The following is a 13,093-nucleotide window of genomic DNA, read 5'->3' as shown; positions in this document are numbered from 1 at the left end:
ATAGATCTTACATTCCAGGTTCCTGTGCAGTTTTTTTTTTTTTCAGCATTGGACTTTTCTTTCACTTCCAGGCACATTGGACTTTCCTTTCACTTCCAGAACTGTACGCAATACTCCAGGTGCAGCCTTACCAGCGTTTTATGCAGTGACATTATAATGTTGGCTGTTTTATTTTCAATCCCCCTTTTAATGATACCTAGCATGGAATTGACCGCCTTCACTGCTGCCGCACACTAGGTTGACACTTTTATCAAGCTGTCCACCAGCACACAAAGTTCTCTTTCCTGATCCGTCGCGGACAGCTCAGAACCCATTAGCTGATAAATAAAGTTTTGATTTTTTTTGCCCCAATGTGCATTACTTAACATTTTCTTATATTCAAATGCTCTTGCTAATTTGACTTCCATGCTCCCAGTTTGGAGAGATCCTTCTAGAGCTCTTCACAATCCCTTCTGGTCTTTGCCACCCGGAAAAGTTCCATGTCATCTACAAACTTGGCCACCTCACTGCTAATCCTGGTCTCCAGGTCATTTATGAACAGGTTGAAAAGCACTGGTCCCAGGACAGATTCCCTTTTTAAAGATTAGCGTGACATTTGCTGTCCTCCAGTCCTCTGGCACTGTGGCCATTTTAAGGAACAAATTGTATATTTTAGTTAGGAGATCAGCAACTTCATTCCTCAGTTCCTTAGTAACCCTTGGATGGATGCCATCTGGGCCCAGTGACTTATTGATCTTCAGTTTATCAATTAGGTATAAAACATCATCTCTTTTGACCTCTATCTGATTTAATTCATTAGTCAGGAGGGGCCCTTCGGGCAGCAGAATCTGCCCAAGGTCTTCTGTCATGAAGACAGATGCGAAGAACTCACTTAATTTCTCTGCAATCATCAAGTCCCCCTTTACCTCTCCTTTACCTCCCTCATCATCCATAAGGCCAGCTGCTTCTCTGGCAGGTTTCCTGCTTCTAACATTTAAAGAAGCTTTTATTATTCCCCTTTATATTGCTGGCCATATGTTTCTCAAAGTCTTTCTTTGTCTTCCATATCATCTTCTTACATTTCTTTTGCCAGACTTTGTGTTCCTTTTTATTTTCCTCATTTGGGAAGGATTTCCATTTATGGAAGAACCCCTCCTTGACCTTCAAAGCCTCTCTAACTCTGCTCATTAACCATGCTGGCACCCTCTTGGACTTAGTTGAGCTGTTCTTCAAGTCTTCCTTGAGTTAGTTCCTATCCCGATGTAACAACAGCACAGTTGTTTCCTAACTTTATTCTGAGAGCTTGAAGAAATCCTTAACACAATACATGCTTGTGGTGCAGCCTAGTTAGACTGTCTATGCTTTCATTTTCAGATCTTAGATGCGGTATCCTTGAATACTGCTACAGTACTAGCTAGCAGGAGATAGTGATTGTATTCAATAAGCACTTGGCCTCACAGATGCTGTAGTTCTCTTTAAAAATGCAAAACGTCTCATTGCTGCGTATGCTAGATTTCAGTTACATGTGCAACATTTATTTTATTTATTTATTTATTTATTTTATTTCTATCCCGCCTATCTGGTCATACTAGACCACTCTAGGCGGCTTACAATCGGAGCAACAATAAAAATTTTAAAAACATTACAAATAGACAAAAATAGAAATCAAAGAATATAAAGGAAAAATCGTCAGGGATTATCTGTTGGGAAAGCCTGCCTATACATCATTTAAAACTGATATGCTCAGAGCTACTTCTAAGCTACACCTGTGAATTGATAAGCTTGAGAAATGTGTTGCACATATTTTAAGGAAATCCCCTGTATTTAAAATAATGGGCTCAACTCCAAACAGCAGCAGGGAGAAAGAAGTTTTGTCTATTTTCTTCTCCTCACTTCTGCAGCTTTTTCAGCCTCTGAAAATTTTGCTTAGGATGGATTTAGAACTGTAGTGGGGGGATGGCAGAGGGAGAGTTAAAATAGGAACAATTATTTTTATTCTCCTGCCAGCAGATCAAAAGCTTTCTGTGAATAGAAGCATCCTTTTGTTCGTGGAAAATGAAGTTTTAATTCACACTTTTAACTTGAAATATAAAAATGATCAATTTTTAAACAACCTCTTTAAAGAGGCAAACTTAACATAAGAACTTGAGTATGATTATATATTTCAGCTTTAACAGCATGGCAGAGCTCTTTTTTAATATTTTGTCTGAATGTGAGTTATAATGACACATTACTTCTTTCCAGGGCTACCGATACTGGGCTGGGATAGGAGTCCTTCAGAGCTGTGAATCTGCGCTCACTCACTATCGGCTAGTAGCAAACCATGGTGTGTGTGTGTGTGTGTGTGTGTGTGTGTGTGTGTGTATTTACTTTTATATTAGCCATGTGTATTTATTTTTATATTAGCCAAGATACACACTGTGAGTTTCCAGGATTATGTCAGTGTATCGAACTGTGAATGTTTGAGTCTGTTAATTTGATTTGAAAAGAAATGAGGATGATCTTTTCTAAGTATAATAAGTTTTGTAGGATTGCTGTTACGCTTTCTTAAGCTAGATTTCCCATCTAGTTGCTGTGACAGGTAAACAACTAATATTAAATGCATAGAATATTTTGCATAGAAATATTCTATGTATTTATATACAGTGGAGTCTCGACTTGTGTGCGGCTCCACTTACAAACTTTTCGACTTACAGACTTCTTCGGCCGCAAAGTTTCACTTCGACTTGCAGCCAGAGAATCGACCTACGGACCAGAAGGGGGAGGCAGGGAAAGCGCCAAATTCCCTCTTCCAGTCCGTAGGCTGCAGGTCGTGCCCGCTGTCAGCTTTGAGCTTTCTAAGCCCCGAAAGCCCAACATTGACAGCAGGCGCAGAACGGCTTTCAGCTTTCCAGCTGCCAAAGCTGCAAGGCAAAAGCCGCTCTGCACCCACTGTCAGCTTCAGGGCTTAGAAAGGTACACCCACTAGCCTCTTGTCTCCTGTCCCCGGTGTCTTCTGCCTCCTGTCCCCGCGGGGATGGGAGGCAGAGGACAGTAGGGACAGGCAGAGGGCAGCGGGTGCAGCTTTGGCAGCCCCGGATTTTTTTTTCCTTTGGCTGGAACGAATTAAATGGTTTTCAATGCATTCCTATGGGAAATGGATCCTCGACCTATGGAATTTTTGACCTGCGGCCACAGTTCCAATACGGATTAATTCCGTAAGTCGAGGGTCCACTGTATATGCAATAATTTTTTTATTTAAGCAGGTCTTTAGTGTTTATGTTGGGTTGCTGTTGAAGGGGTCCTAGATGTCTGAAATATTCATTTATTTTTATTGTGAGCTGTTATTAAGTATATATTATTGTTTGTGACCTCTCTTAAGTAAACTTTTAAAGAAGTGCATCATAAACTTGATAGATAAAAATATAGAGTATATTCTCAGAATAAGTTAGAAAAAAATAGCTTGGCATTTTGCCAGTATCACAAACTACTGTGCCTGTTATAACCTCTTCAGAAGCACTGGAATTAATGTTTTCATGTTTTCTATAAAAATCTGGACTCTTCTATGTATATTTTCCCTCCTCAGAGGAAGTCTCCCAACATCAACCACCCTCTAGTTTTCTATTTTTTTAATTTCAGCCCCAGGACAGTCTACTCTAGATATATCTGTGGGTCTAAAGTGGGAGAACCAATCCCCAACTGCGAAAGCAGAGCTCCCCCTCCTCTCTCTTGGAGGGAGGAAATCCTCCACAGCCTCTTATTCCTGAGCCACTATCTTAGAACTAAACCATTGTATTTTTAAGTTATTAGAATATGAAATTATACATGATTCAGATACAGCAATCAGTGTGCATGGATTGGCTGCAGCTTCATTTTGGTTATATAGTTGGTAGCAAGTTTGCTATTGTGTATTGTGCAAAACACTCCTAAATAATCAGAAATGGGTTCCTTTCAAAAATATTTGGCTATTCCTTTTGATAAGTCTATATGAAAAAACTGATCTTCTTACCATCTTCTTTCTTTCTAGTGGCTAGTGACATTTCTCTAACAGGAGGAACAGTGGTGCAGAGGATTCGTCTGCCAGATGAAGTAGAAAATCCAGGAATGGCAAGTGGGATGCTGGAGGAAGATTTGATACAGTATTATCAGTTCCTAGCTGAAAAGGGAGATGTTCAAGCACAGGTATGGGCCAAACTGTTGCCAATTATGCTGCAGTTTTAAAATTCCAGGAAGCTGGCAGGAAAAAAAATAATTTGAGGAGAGCTTTACAGATACAATGGACAGCTATAAAGACAAATCAGTGGGTGCTAGATCAACTCAGACCTGAACAGTCATGTTAGAAGTTAGTTAAAATGATTACATTGAGGCTATTGTACTTTTGACATATCATGAGAAGACTCACTGAAAAAGATAGTAACACTGGGAAAAGTGGAAAGCAGCAAGAGAAGAAGAAGACTGAACATGAGAAGGATGTATTCAGTAAAAGAAATCACAGCCTTCAATTTGCATAACCTGAGGACAACTAATGCATAGGGTTGCCGTAAGCTAGAAACAAGATTTGTAACAAAAAGTTACAGTACATATAGGAGGAGCATGTTGGGAACTGATAGGTAAGCTTTTAGAATACCAACTGGATGGTTTTGATTTAGACTTGCTAGTGCTCAAAGGAGGGTTTGCCAGTGGTGATAAACAGCCCAATGGTTGGGCAATGGAACAGAGATAAACTCTGCTGTGTATATATCTACTATGTGTCTTGCTTGCTTGCCCCTCAAGGTGTTCCCTCATTTCCACTAGCTAACTCAACTATAGATTATCTCTATAGGGAGACCCTCTGAAACAGTAAGGGGGAAACAGAAGCAATGCAAGAAAGGGAAGGTACCCTGTTCCCCCAAAAATAAGCCCCCTGAAAATAAGCCCTACTGCATTTTTTGGAGTAATTTTTGGAGCAAAAATTAATATAAGACCTGGTCTAATTTTCGGGAAAACACGGTAGGAGAGAATAAAAAGAGGGAAGAGTGCATGGGAGGAAAGTAACGTGGAAAGGAAAAGGGATGAATGGGGAAATAAACAAGCCCATATTGATGAGAAGCAGGAGGGGTTGGAAGGTGGTTGGTTGTTGCCCAACCTGCTTTAAAGGGGCAGCTGTCTCTTAAGATGAGCACTGTTTCAGGAGAAATAGATGCACCACCTCTAGAAGGGTATCACTGTGTCAGTTTGTTCTAAGCAGCACCAAGAACAGAGTCTTTGTTTTGCTTTTTGCTTTATCACTAATATATGGGTAGCTGCTGGTGCCAAGTTGGTGGGTTTTTTTGAAGCAGAACTGTTTTTCTTCTCACCGTATTTTTTTGATTTCTTTGTATGCAGCGCTTCATTGCATGTTTTGATGACCTTCCTCTGTTTCTTTTGGGTGGATTAACTTTGCAGGAAAAAGTGATATGTTTCAATTAATCTTCCAGGTTGGACTTGGACAGTTGCATCTGCATGGAGGGAGAGGAGTGGAGCAGAATCACCAGGTATCCATTGCTTGCTGTTTTTGTAGCACCATATGGACATTTCAGGAAAAGAAAATGCCAGGGCAGATGAAGTCATTTAGCTGAAACTAAAATATAAATAAATAAAGTAGGTCAATATAGATAATTTCATTTTCACCATAACCTTGAGATTAGGATAATTAAAACAAAATGAGCCAGTTTTTAGTTAATGCACAACAAACACTTCAGATTGTAGGTTTCTCTGAAACTGGAATTTGGTATACATTATTTCATTGAAAACATAACAGCTTCACTTGGCTAACAAGTAGCAATGCTGATCATTGAAACTGTCTGATATTCTTGAAGTATTTGAGTATAAGATAGATTTATACATGCAAAAAGAACGGGGTTGCTCAATGAGTCAGGTAACTGACTGCAGAGCTAAAGCTTGGAAATTTGATCCCCCACTGTCTGTTGTGAGAGAATGGCTAGCCTGTGTAGCCTTGGGCAGGTTGCAAGTCCCAGAGTACCCCCATGAGAAGTGAGTGGTAAATCACTTCTGAGTATTCATTGCCTTAAAAAAATCCTCTAAAAGGGTCACCATAACCTGTAATTATTTTATTATTAGAATGGGATTGTGTTTATATGAAATATTTATATTGCCCATCATTTAAAGAATAATTCTGGAAGACTGAGTCAACCTTGAGGTGACTTCCTGAATCTATCAAGATCAAACTCGGGTCATGAGCAGACACTTGACTGCAGCACTGCAATTTAGCCAAACAGAATTGAGATACTGAAGCTGACTGCAGTCAGGGGGAAATTAGAATTCTCATTGGGTTTAGATGTCCAAGATGTGTAAATGTAGAAGACTTTATCCTGAAAGTGTTCCTAAAATCAGTACATTTTTGAGTTCCCGTAGGATCAGAAAATACACCAGACTTCACTCAGTGAAAGTTTACCCATGTGAATATATAGTAGGTTAATCTATTTTGTTTTGTTCATGTTTGTTTTTATTTGAATGTTACTGTTAACGCCCTTGGCAGGAAAGTAGTGTTGTATATAATTCATGATTTAGTTTAAAAAATGAGAGGAGTAACAATGGACAGATATTCTGTTTAAATAACTGATCTTTTTCTTCATCTTTTCCTTTCTAGAGAGCTTTTGAATATTTTAGTCAAGCAGCTGGTGCTGGTAACTCTCATGCAATGGCATTTTTGGGGAAGGTAAAGTACATTTGCATTGGAATGAGCATATTTAGAAAATAAGATGGTTGAAATTCAGATCTATTTTATGTGTTTTTGGAAGTACATTAGGCAGAAATGTAAACTTTTAAAATGCTGTTTTACTACTACATGTTGACTAAAGGCCTGTTTAGTTGCTAGCTAAGCATATAGAAGCCACCTCTTTCATGTAGCTTACTCATACAAGCCAGAAGTGGTTCAGGCTGACATGGGAAGAATATGCAGGCACAGCAACCTTACCTCTTCACACTTTCACTTCTGCTTTTTGAAAGCCAGAGTAGAAGGGAGCAAGGCTAATGTGCTTCCCTCATTGTGTGTGGGCTCTACATATGTAGCTAATGATTGAATGACTGAAATCCTATTGTTATAACTATGCTTGTGGGCAGGTGATGACATGACCATCAGGAAGAGATTTTCAGTAAACCAAAACTAAAACTACTTCTGTCTTGTGGCTTTTCCAACTCCTTTGTAATCCTTTTCATTGTGTCAAAGCTATGGGGACCGTCTTTAATTACCAAATGTCACTGCAGCTAGTTGATGCTGCTAGTTGGGGGAGATTTCCAATTATTAAAGCCTTCCTTCTTCTGTCCTCGTAGCACCTATGGCTTCCACACAATGAAAAGCCTATGCAGGAGTCAGAAAAGCTGTAGGGCAGAAGTAGGAAGCTTTTAATTACAGTAATAGACCTCCTGCTTGTGACATAATCATGCTTTCACAGGCATAAATAACACAACAGGATTTCAGCCAGTAGATTTCAGATTACACTAGACTTTAGATTTTTGTTCTCTTTTCTGTAAACAATAGATAACTTGCAATACTTTTTCAAAAGCAACGAAGGTAACCTGGAAAATGTGTTTAAAAGCTTTTCATTTCTAATGCACCACTGTAAGTATTTTCAAATACTGCATATGAAGAGCAAGCTCTTTAAAAGTGGGATTTTCCCTGTTTTCTCTTAAAAGACAAATGCTTCTTGTAAGACACCTTTTGTGATAGGGATATACCGTATTTTTTGCACCATAAGACACACTTTTTCTCCCAAAACAAGTGGGGGGAGAAGTGTATGCGTCTTATGGAGCAAATGCTGTCCCCTCCACACCACCATCGCTGGCTTCTGAGGCCTCCGGAGGCCTCAGCAGGCCCCGTGGGGGCCTCCCCCAGGCACCATCGCTGGCTTCAGAGGCCTCCGGAGGCCTCAGCAGGCCCCGTGGGGGTCCCCCACCACCACCATCACTGGCTTCTGAGGACCTTCAGGAGGCTTTCCACTGGTAAGGTGCTGCTTTTTACTTTTTTAAAAAATGTTCTGGGTGGGTTTTGTAGGGTAGATTTGGGCTGGGGGTATGTTTCTATGTTGCTTTGTGTTTTGGTAATTTTTTTGCAGTCCCAGCATGGGACTTGCTCTGTTTATTTGTTTTTACTTTATTTTTTGGTATTTAAAAATTAGTTGCTGCTTTTTACTTTTAAAAAATTTCTGTGTGGGTTTTGGAGGGTAGGTTTGGGCTGGGGGGTATGTTTCTGTGTTGCTTTGTGTTTTGGTAAATTTTTTGCAGTCCCAGCATGGGACTTGCTCTGTTTATTTATTTTTACTTTATTTTTTGGTATTTAAAAATTAGTTGCTGCTTTTTACTTTTAAAAAATTTCTGTGTGGGTTTTGGAGGGTAGGTTTGGGCTGGGGGGTATGTTTCTATGTTGCTTTGTGTTTTGGTAAATTTTTTGCAGTCCCAGCATGGGACTTGCTCTGTTTATTTATTTTTACTTTATTTTTTGGTATTTAAAAATTAGTTGCTGCTTTTTACTTTTTAAAAATGTTCTGGGTGGGTTTTGGAGGGTAAGTTTGGGCTGGGGGTATGTTTCTATGTTGCTTTGTTTTTTGGTGATTTTTTTTGGCAGTCCCAGTGTGGGACTTGCTCTGTTTATATATTTTTATTTTATTTTAATTTTCGGTATTTAAAAATTAAGTGCGTCTTAACATCCGGTGCGTCTTATGGAGCGAAAAATACGATACTTTATCTGGAGGCAAAATAAATTTCCCACTTCAGAATTGTTGTTTTACACATATATATATATTTTCTCAGTATATAAAACTCATAATCATACAGCAGCATTAAAAGAAATATTTCATAGCAAATTTTGTGCTAAAAGGTAAAAGGGATTAGTTACACATGGAAAATTAATCAAACTCATATTTGAACATATACTCCTCTGCCTTTATCTCTCTCTATATTTTCTCCTTTAAATAACATGATATTGCATTTTGTTTATCCAGATGTATTCAGAAGGAAGTGATATTGTACCTCAGAACAATGAGACAGCTCTTCAGTACTTCAAGAAAGCTGCTGATATGGTATAGTTCTATGGAAAGAATATTTTAAGGCTCAATGTGAAAATGTGACATATGCAGTCAATAGAGCATATGAGGCTATGTGCAGTGGGGTGGTAAGGGAAGTGGTATATAGATCCTTCTCATGAGAAGAGAAGACTCCTTGGAAAAGACCTTGATGTTAGGAAGGTGTGAAGGCAAGAGGAGAAGGGGACGACAGGATGAGATGGCTGGACAGTGTCTGCGAAGCAACCAACATGAATTTGGCCCAACTCCGGGAGGCAGTGGAAGATAGGAGGGCCTGGCGTGCTCTGGTCCATGGGGTCACGAAGAGTCGGACACGACTAAACAACGACGACGATATAGATCCTAGTGGTAGTTTGAGAGAAGAGAATAGTTCATTCCTTTCTACCGAGATAGGAAACCATATTGTGCCTAAACACTGTTATAGCAATGATCAGAAATTTGCCTTCTGTTTCCTACCATGCAATTTATAACAGTAGCAGTGCGTTTTATATAAAAACCTATAATGTTAATTTCATTGGGTGGTAAACTAGCGTATGCCATGCTTTTTTGCTGCACTTCTCCATGGTAATAAGATAGATGGGGCCACCCTGTGAGAAACAAGCCATCTGTAGAGAATTCTAGTTATGAGAAATAACAAAAGAGTAACATCTGTGATTTATGCTATTACTGCTTTCTGTTAACATGCAGCAAAATTTCTGTTTGCAGCCTTGTCTGATATTGACATGTAAGTTGAGCCTTAGATTCTTGTTGTTCCTTTGTATTTTAGGGGAATCCAGTAGGACAGAGTGGCTTAGGAATGGCTTATCTGTATGGAAGAGGTGTTCCTGTGGTAAGTCTGCCTAGCGTGGTGACGTTACTAAGCATCTAATAATAAAAAGGTGGTTTTTGGCAACAGAAGTGGCACACCTACTCTGAAAGATATTTTATCATTTATATAGTTCTTGTCACTGCTTGATAGTATATAAAATATGAACTATTTGCTCAGAGGTCTTACAACATAGAACTAAATGGGAATAGAATATGCATTAGTCCAGTTAACTAATTAAGCATAGTTACAATAGAGTATGGGGATTAAAGAGTTGTGCCAAACAGTCTGGAGAATGAGCAAGTGTTCTACTAGCATTGCTCAAGGATCACAGGAGAACTTTGGACAGCTGGTGACAGAGTGGGAAAAAATAGAATGAAGGGTGTTCCTGGATTATAGTATAATGTACTTGGAAGAGGCCTATAAGGCCCTCTGCTCATTGTAGGAATCCAAATCAGGATATATTTGACAGATGATTCCTAGGTTTTTCTTGAATGCCTCCAGCTTTGGAGTGCTTACCACCTCCTGAGGTACAATGGTGCCTCGCATAACGATGTTAATTGGTTCCATTAAAAACATCGTTATGTGAAAACATCGTTAAGCGAAACACCATTTCCCATAGGAATGCATTGAAAACTGGTTAATCCGTTCCAATAGGAGCCTATTCAATACATTTCAATGGTGAAAAAAAATCACCAAAAATTAAAAAAGACTCAGAACGAAGCCAAATTACTTTAACGAAGGTTTTATTAGGTGCACTAATGATTCCAAGCATTTTAAACATTTTTTAAACATTTTAGAATATTTTTAAAATAGCGAAAACAGGGCTGTCAAAAAAAACGTTAAGCGAAACAGGGGACCTAAAACTGTCATCATTAAGTGAAGCAAGGTCCCAAACATCGTTATGCGAAAATCCCCCATAGGAAACATCGTTAAGTGAGGCGGCAAAATTTCCAGCAAAGGCCATCGTTATGCGAATTCATCATTGAGTGAGGCACTCGTTGAGCGAGGTACCACTGTAATTGGTTCCATTGATGTAGTGCTCTAACAGTTAGAAATTTTTTCCTGATATTCAACCAGAATCTGCTACTTGTAACTTTCTGTATATTCTTTACTCTGGGAAGCTCGAGCACAGATCGTGCCTCTGTATGATAATCTGTGAAGTATTTGAAGAGTACTATCATATCTTCCATCAGTCTTCTTTTCTTAAGGCTAAACATGCCCAGTTCTTTCACTCTTTTTCTCATAAGATTTGGTATCTAGTTCCCTGATCATCCTTGTTGCCGTTCTCTGAACTTGTTCCAGTTTGTTGACATCCTTAAAGTCAAGTGTCTAAAACTGGACACAGTACTCAAGATGAGGCCTAACCAGTTCCAAATAGAGAGGAACTAGCACTTAACAGGACTTGGAGACTATATTTCTGATAAGCCAAGAAGCCTCTGGGGCCAATCCCTGTATTTCAGGAAAGCTGAACTAGGGAAATCTCTGCCACAAAGAAAAAGAGACTACCATGGCAAATTTAGTAGTTTACGAAGGGGGTAAGATATCAATAGAAAATGCTTATGTAGGTAATTAACAGTTGATTAGGCCCATCTACTGATGTATCTGAAAATTATTATGTGTCTTCACCCATGCACATACATTTTGTGATTAGTTCTCAAAAATTGTCAGCCTTTTCTAGGGAACTCCAGTAGTAGAAAGCTTGATAACTTCTAGTAGCAAAGCCTATTGGCATAAGTTACAAAAGTGTGTTTTTGTAGCCTATGAAAGTGACTGTGACATTGTGATGTTAAACTCTAATAATACTGACTGAAAGTCACCTATATCTTCCTGTAGAATTATGAACTGGCACTGAAATATTTCCAGAAAGCAGCAGAACAAGGATGGGTGGATGGACAGCTTCAGCTAGGCTCTATGTACTACAGTAAGTGGTTTCAACCAGATGTCCAGTAACTAGCCTGGGGCCTGCTGTGGGAATCTGTGTCCAGTGGGAGACAGTGGCAACTTATCAGTATGTTGGGTCCTCCCCACCTTTTTAACAGTAAAGCGCTTGCCTTGTAACTACAAACATCATGAAGTATAAGCCAAACAATGGACAATACTTGTAAAGTGTTTGAGGCAGAATCTAGTCACTGTTTCTATTATTGCAGAAGGATCCCTCCAGGGCTTCCTTGTATCAATATAAGCCTGTTTTTTGAAAAAAGGTGATCTCCAGCTTGTACAACAGCAAACCAGGGGTGGCACAAGTGAAGCGTAATGATCTGCCTGTGTTGGAGCTGGTTCTTTTTCACAGTGGCAAGGAATATCCTAGTTACATCAGAATATTCTTTTTTGTCACATTTTATTGGTGGCATATATAACAAATTCTTGCTAAAGTCATTTTAGGTAACAAACCCAAGTGAGTTCTTTTTCAGTAATTAATTAGATTGGAAGTAAATCCAATGTTTTTGACAAAAATGAGGGTTAGTTCATATTTTTCACAGTTTAGTAGCCTATTGCACGCTGTATATATGTTGGCAGTGGCCTCTGATTTTTTTTAAAACTGGTTTTAAAGTTGTAGTTTTGCTAGGTCTTGTTAAAACTGATAGAATTCCAAAATATACTGTATATGGTTACGGTTGGGCTATATGTAAGTGTGTGTTAATTTAACATATCAAATGAAAAGCACAATAAAAGGTCTGTAGCTGCCTTGTATCTGAGTTTTAGGATGAAAGAAGAATACATACGTACTCAGCTGAGTATAGAATTCATGTGGAGTGCAAAAAAGTTCATTTTTTACATCCAAGAGACAGGTCTAATAGTTTTTCTTAAAATTACTATGTCCTCATAATCAGATGTATTAGGTTTTCCATAAAAACTGAACTGGCTAGTCTTGAATACACAATTATCATTTCCCACTCCCAAGTAGTACTAGTTCAGTCATTCCAAATAATACTAATCCTCTCCTGTCACTTTTTATTTGTAGATGGCATTGGAGTCAAAAGAGACTATAAGCAGGCATATAAATATTTCAATCTGGCTTCTCAAGGAGGCCACATTCTTGCCTTCTATAACTTGGCACAGATGCATGCCACTGGCACTGGAGTAATGCGTTCATGTCATACTGCTGTTGAGGTAAGAATCTGTTTTTTTAAAGGGCTGCATGTAAGCAAGGGTGAGCAAAATAATTTGCTTATTAATTTATTTTATTTGCTTTATTTATATGCCGCCCCATTAGTGCTAGAGCACTATTCTAGGTGGTTTAACAGTAGTTAAAACTATATCAAAACTA

The 13,093-nt window shown here is 38.8% G+C and overlaps 1 protein-coding gene across 1 annotated transcript in view; it reads left to right on the top strand.

The window, feature by feature from the left end:
• Positions 1-13,093, top strand: part of SEL1L (SEL1L adaptor subunit of SYVN1 ubiquitin ligase) — a 44,108-nt gene that overhangs the window by 18,521 nt on the left and 12,494 nt on the right. The window contains exons 9-16 of the mRNA XM_020777776.3: positions 2,224-2,305; positions 3,986-4,140; positions 5,415-5,471; positions 6,587-6,655; positions 8,937-9,014; positions 9,784-9,846; positions 11,659-11,746; positions 12,788-12,936. Of these exons, the coding sequence (XP_020633435.3) occupies positions 2,224-2,305; positions 3,986-4,140; positions 5,415-5,471; positions 6,587-6,655; positions 8,937-9,014; positions 9,784-9,846; positions 11,659-11,746; positions 12,788-12,936 (741 nt within the window). The remainder of the gene's footprint in view (positions 1-2,223; positions 2,306-3,985; positions 4,141-5,414; positions 5,472-6,586; positions 6,656-8,936; positions 9,015-9,783; positions 9,847-11,658; positions 11,747-12,787; positions 12,937-13,093) is intronic.

Source organism: Pogona vitticeps, chromosome 1 (genome assembly GCF_051106095.1).
Source record: "Pogona vitticeps strain Pit_001003342236 chromosome 1, PviZW2.1, whole genome shotgun sequence".
Taxonomy (NCBI): Eukaryota; Metazoa; Chordata; class Lepidosauria; order Squamata; family Agamidae; genus Pogona; species Pogona vitticeps.
Note: the sequence above shows the minus strand (reverse complement) of the source record. Positions and strands in the feature narration are given on the sequence as shown.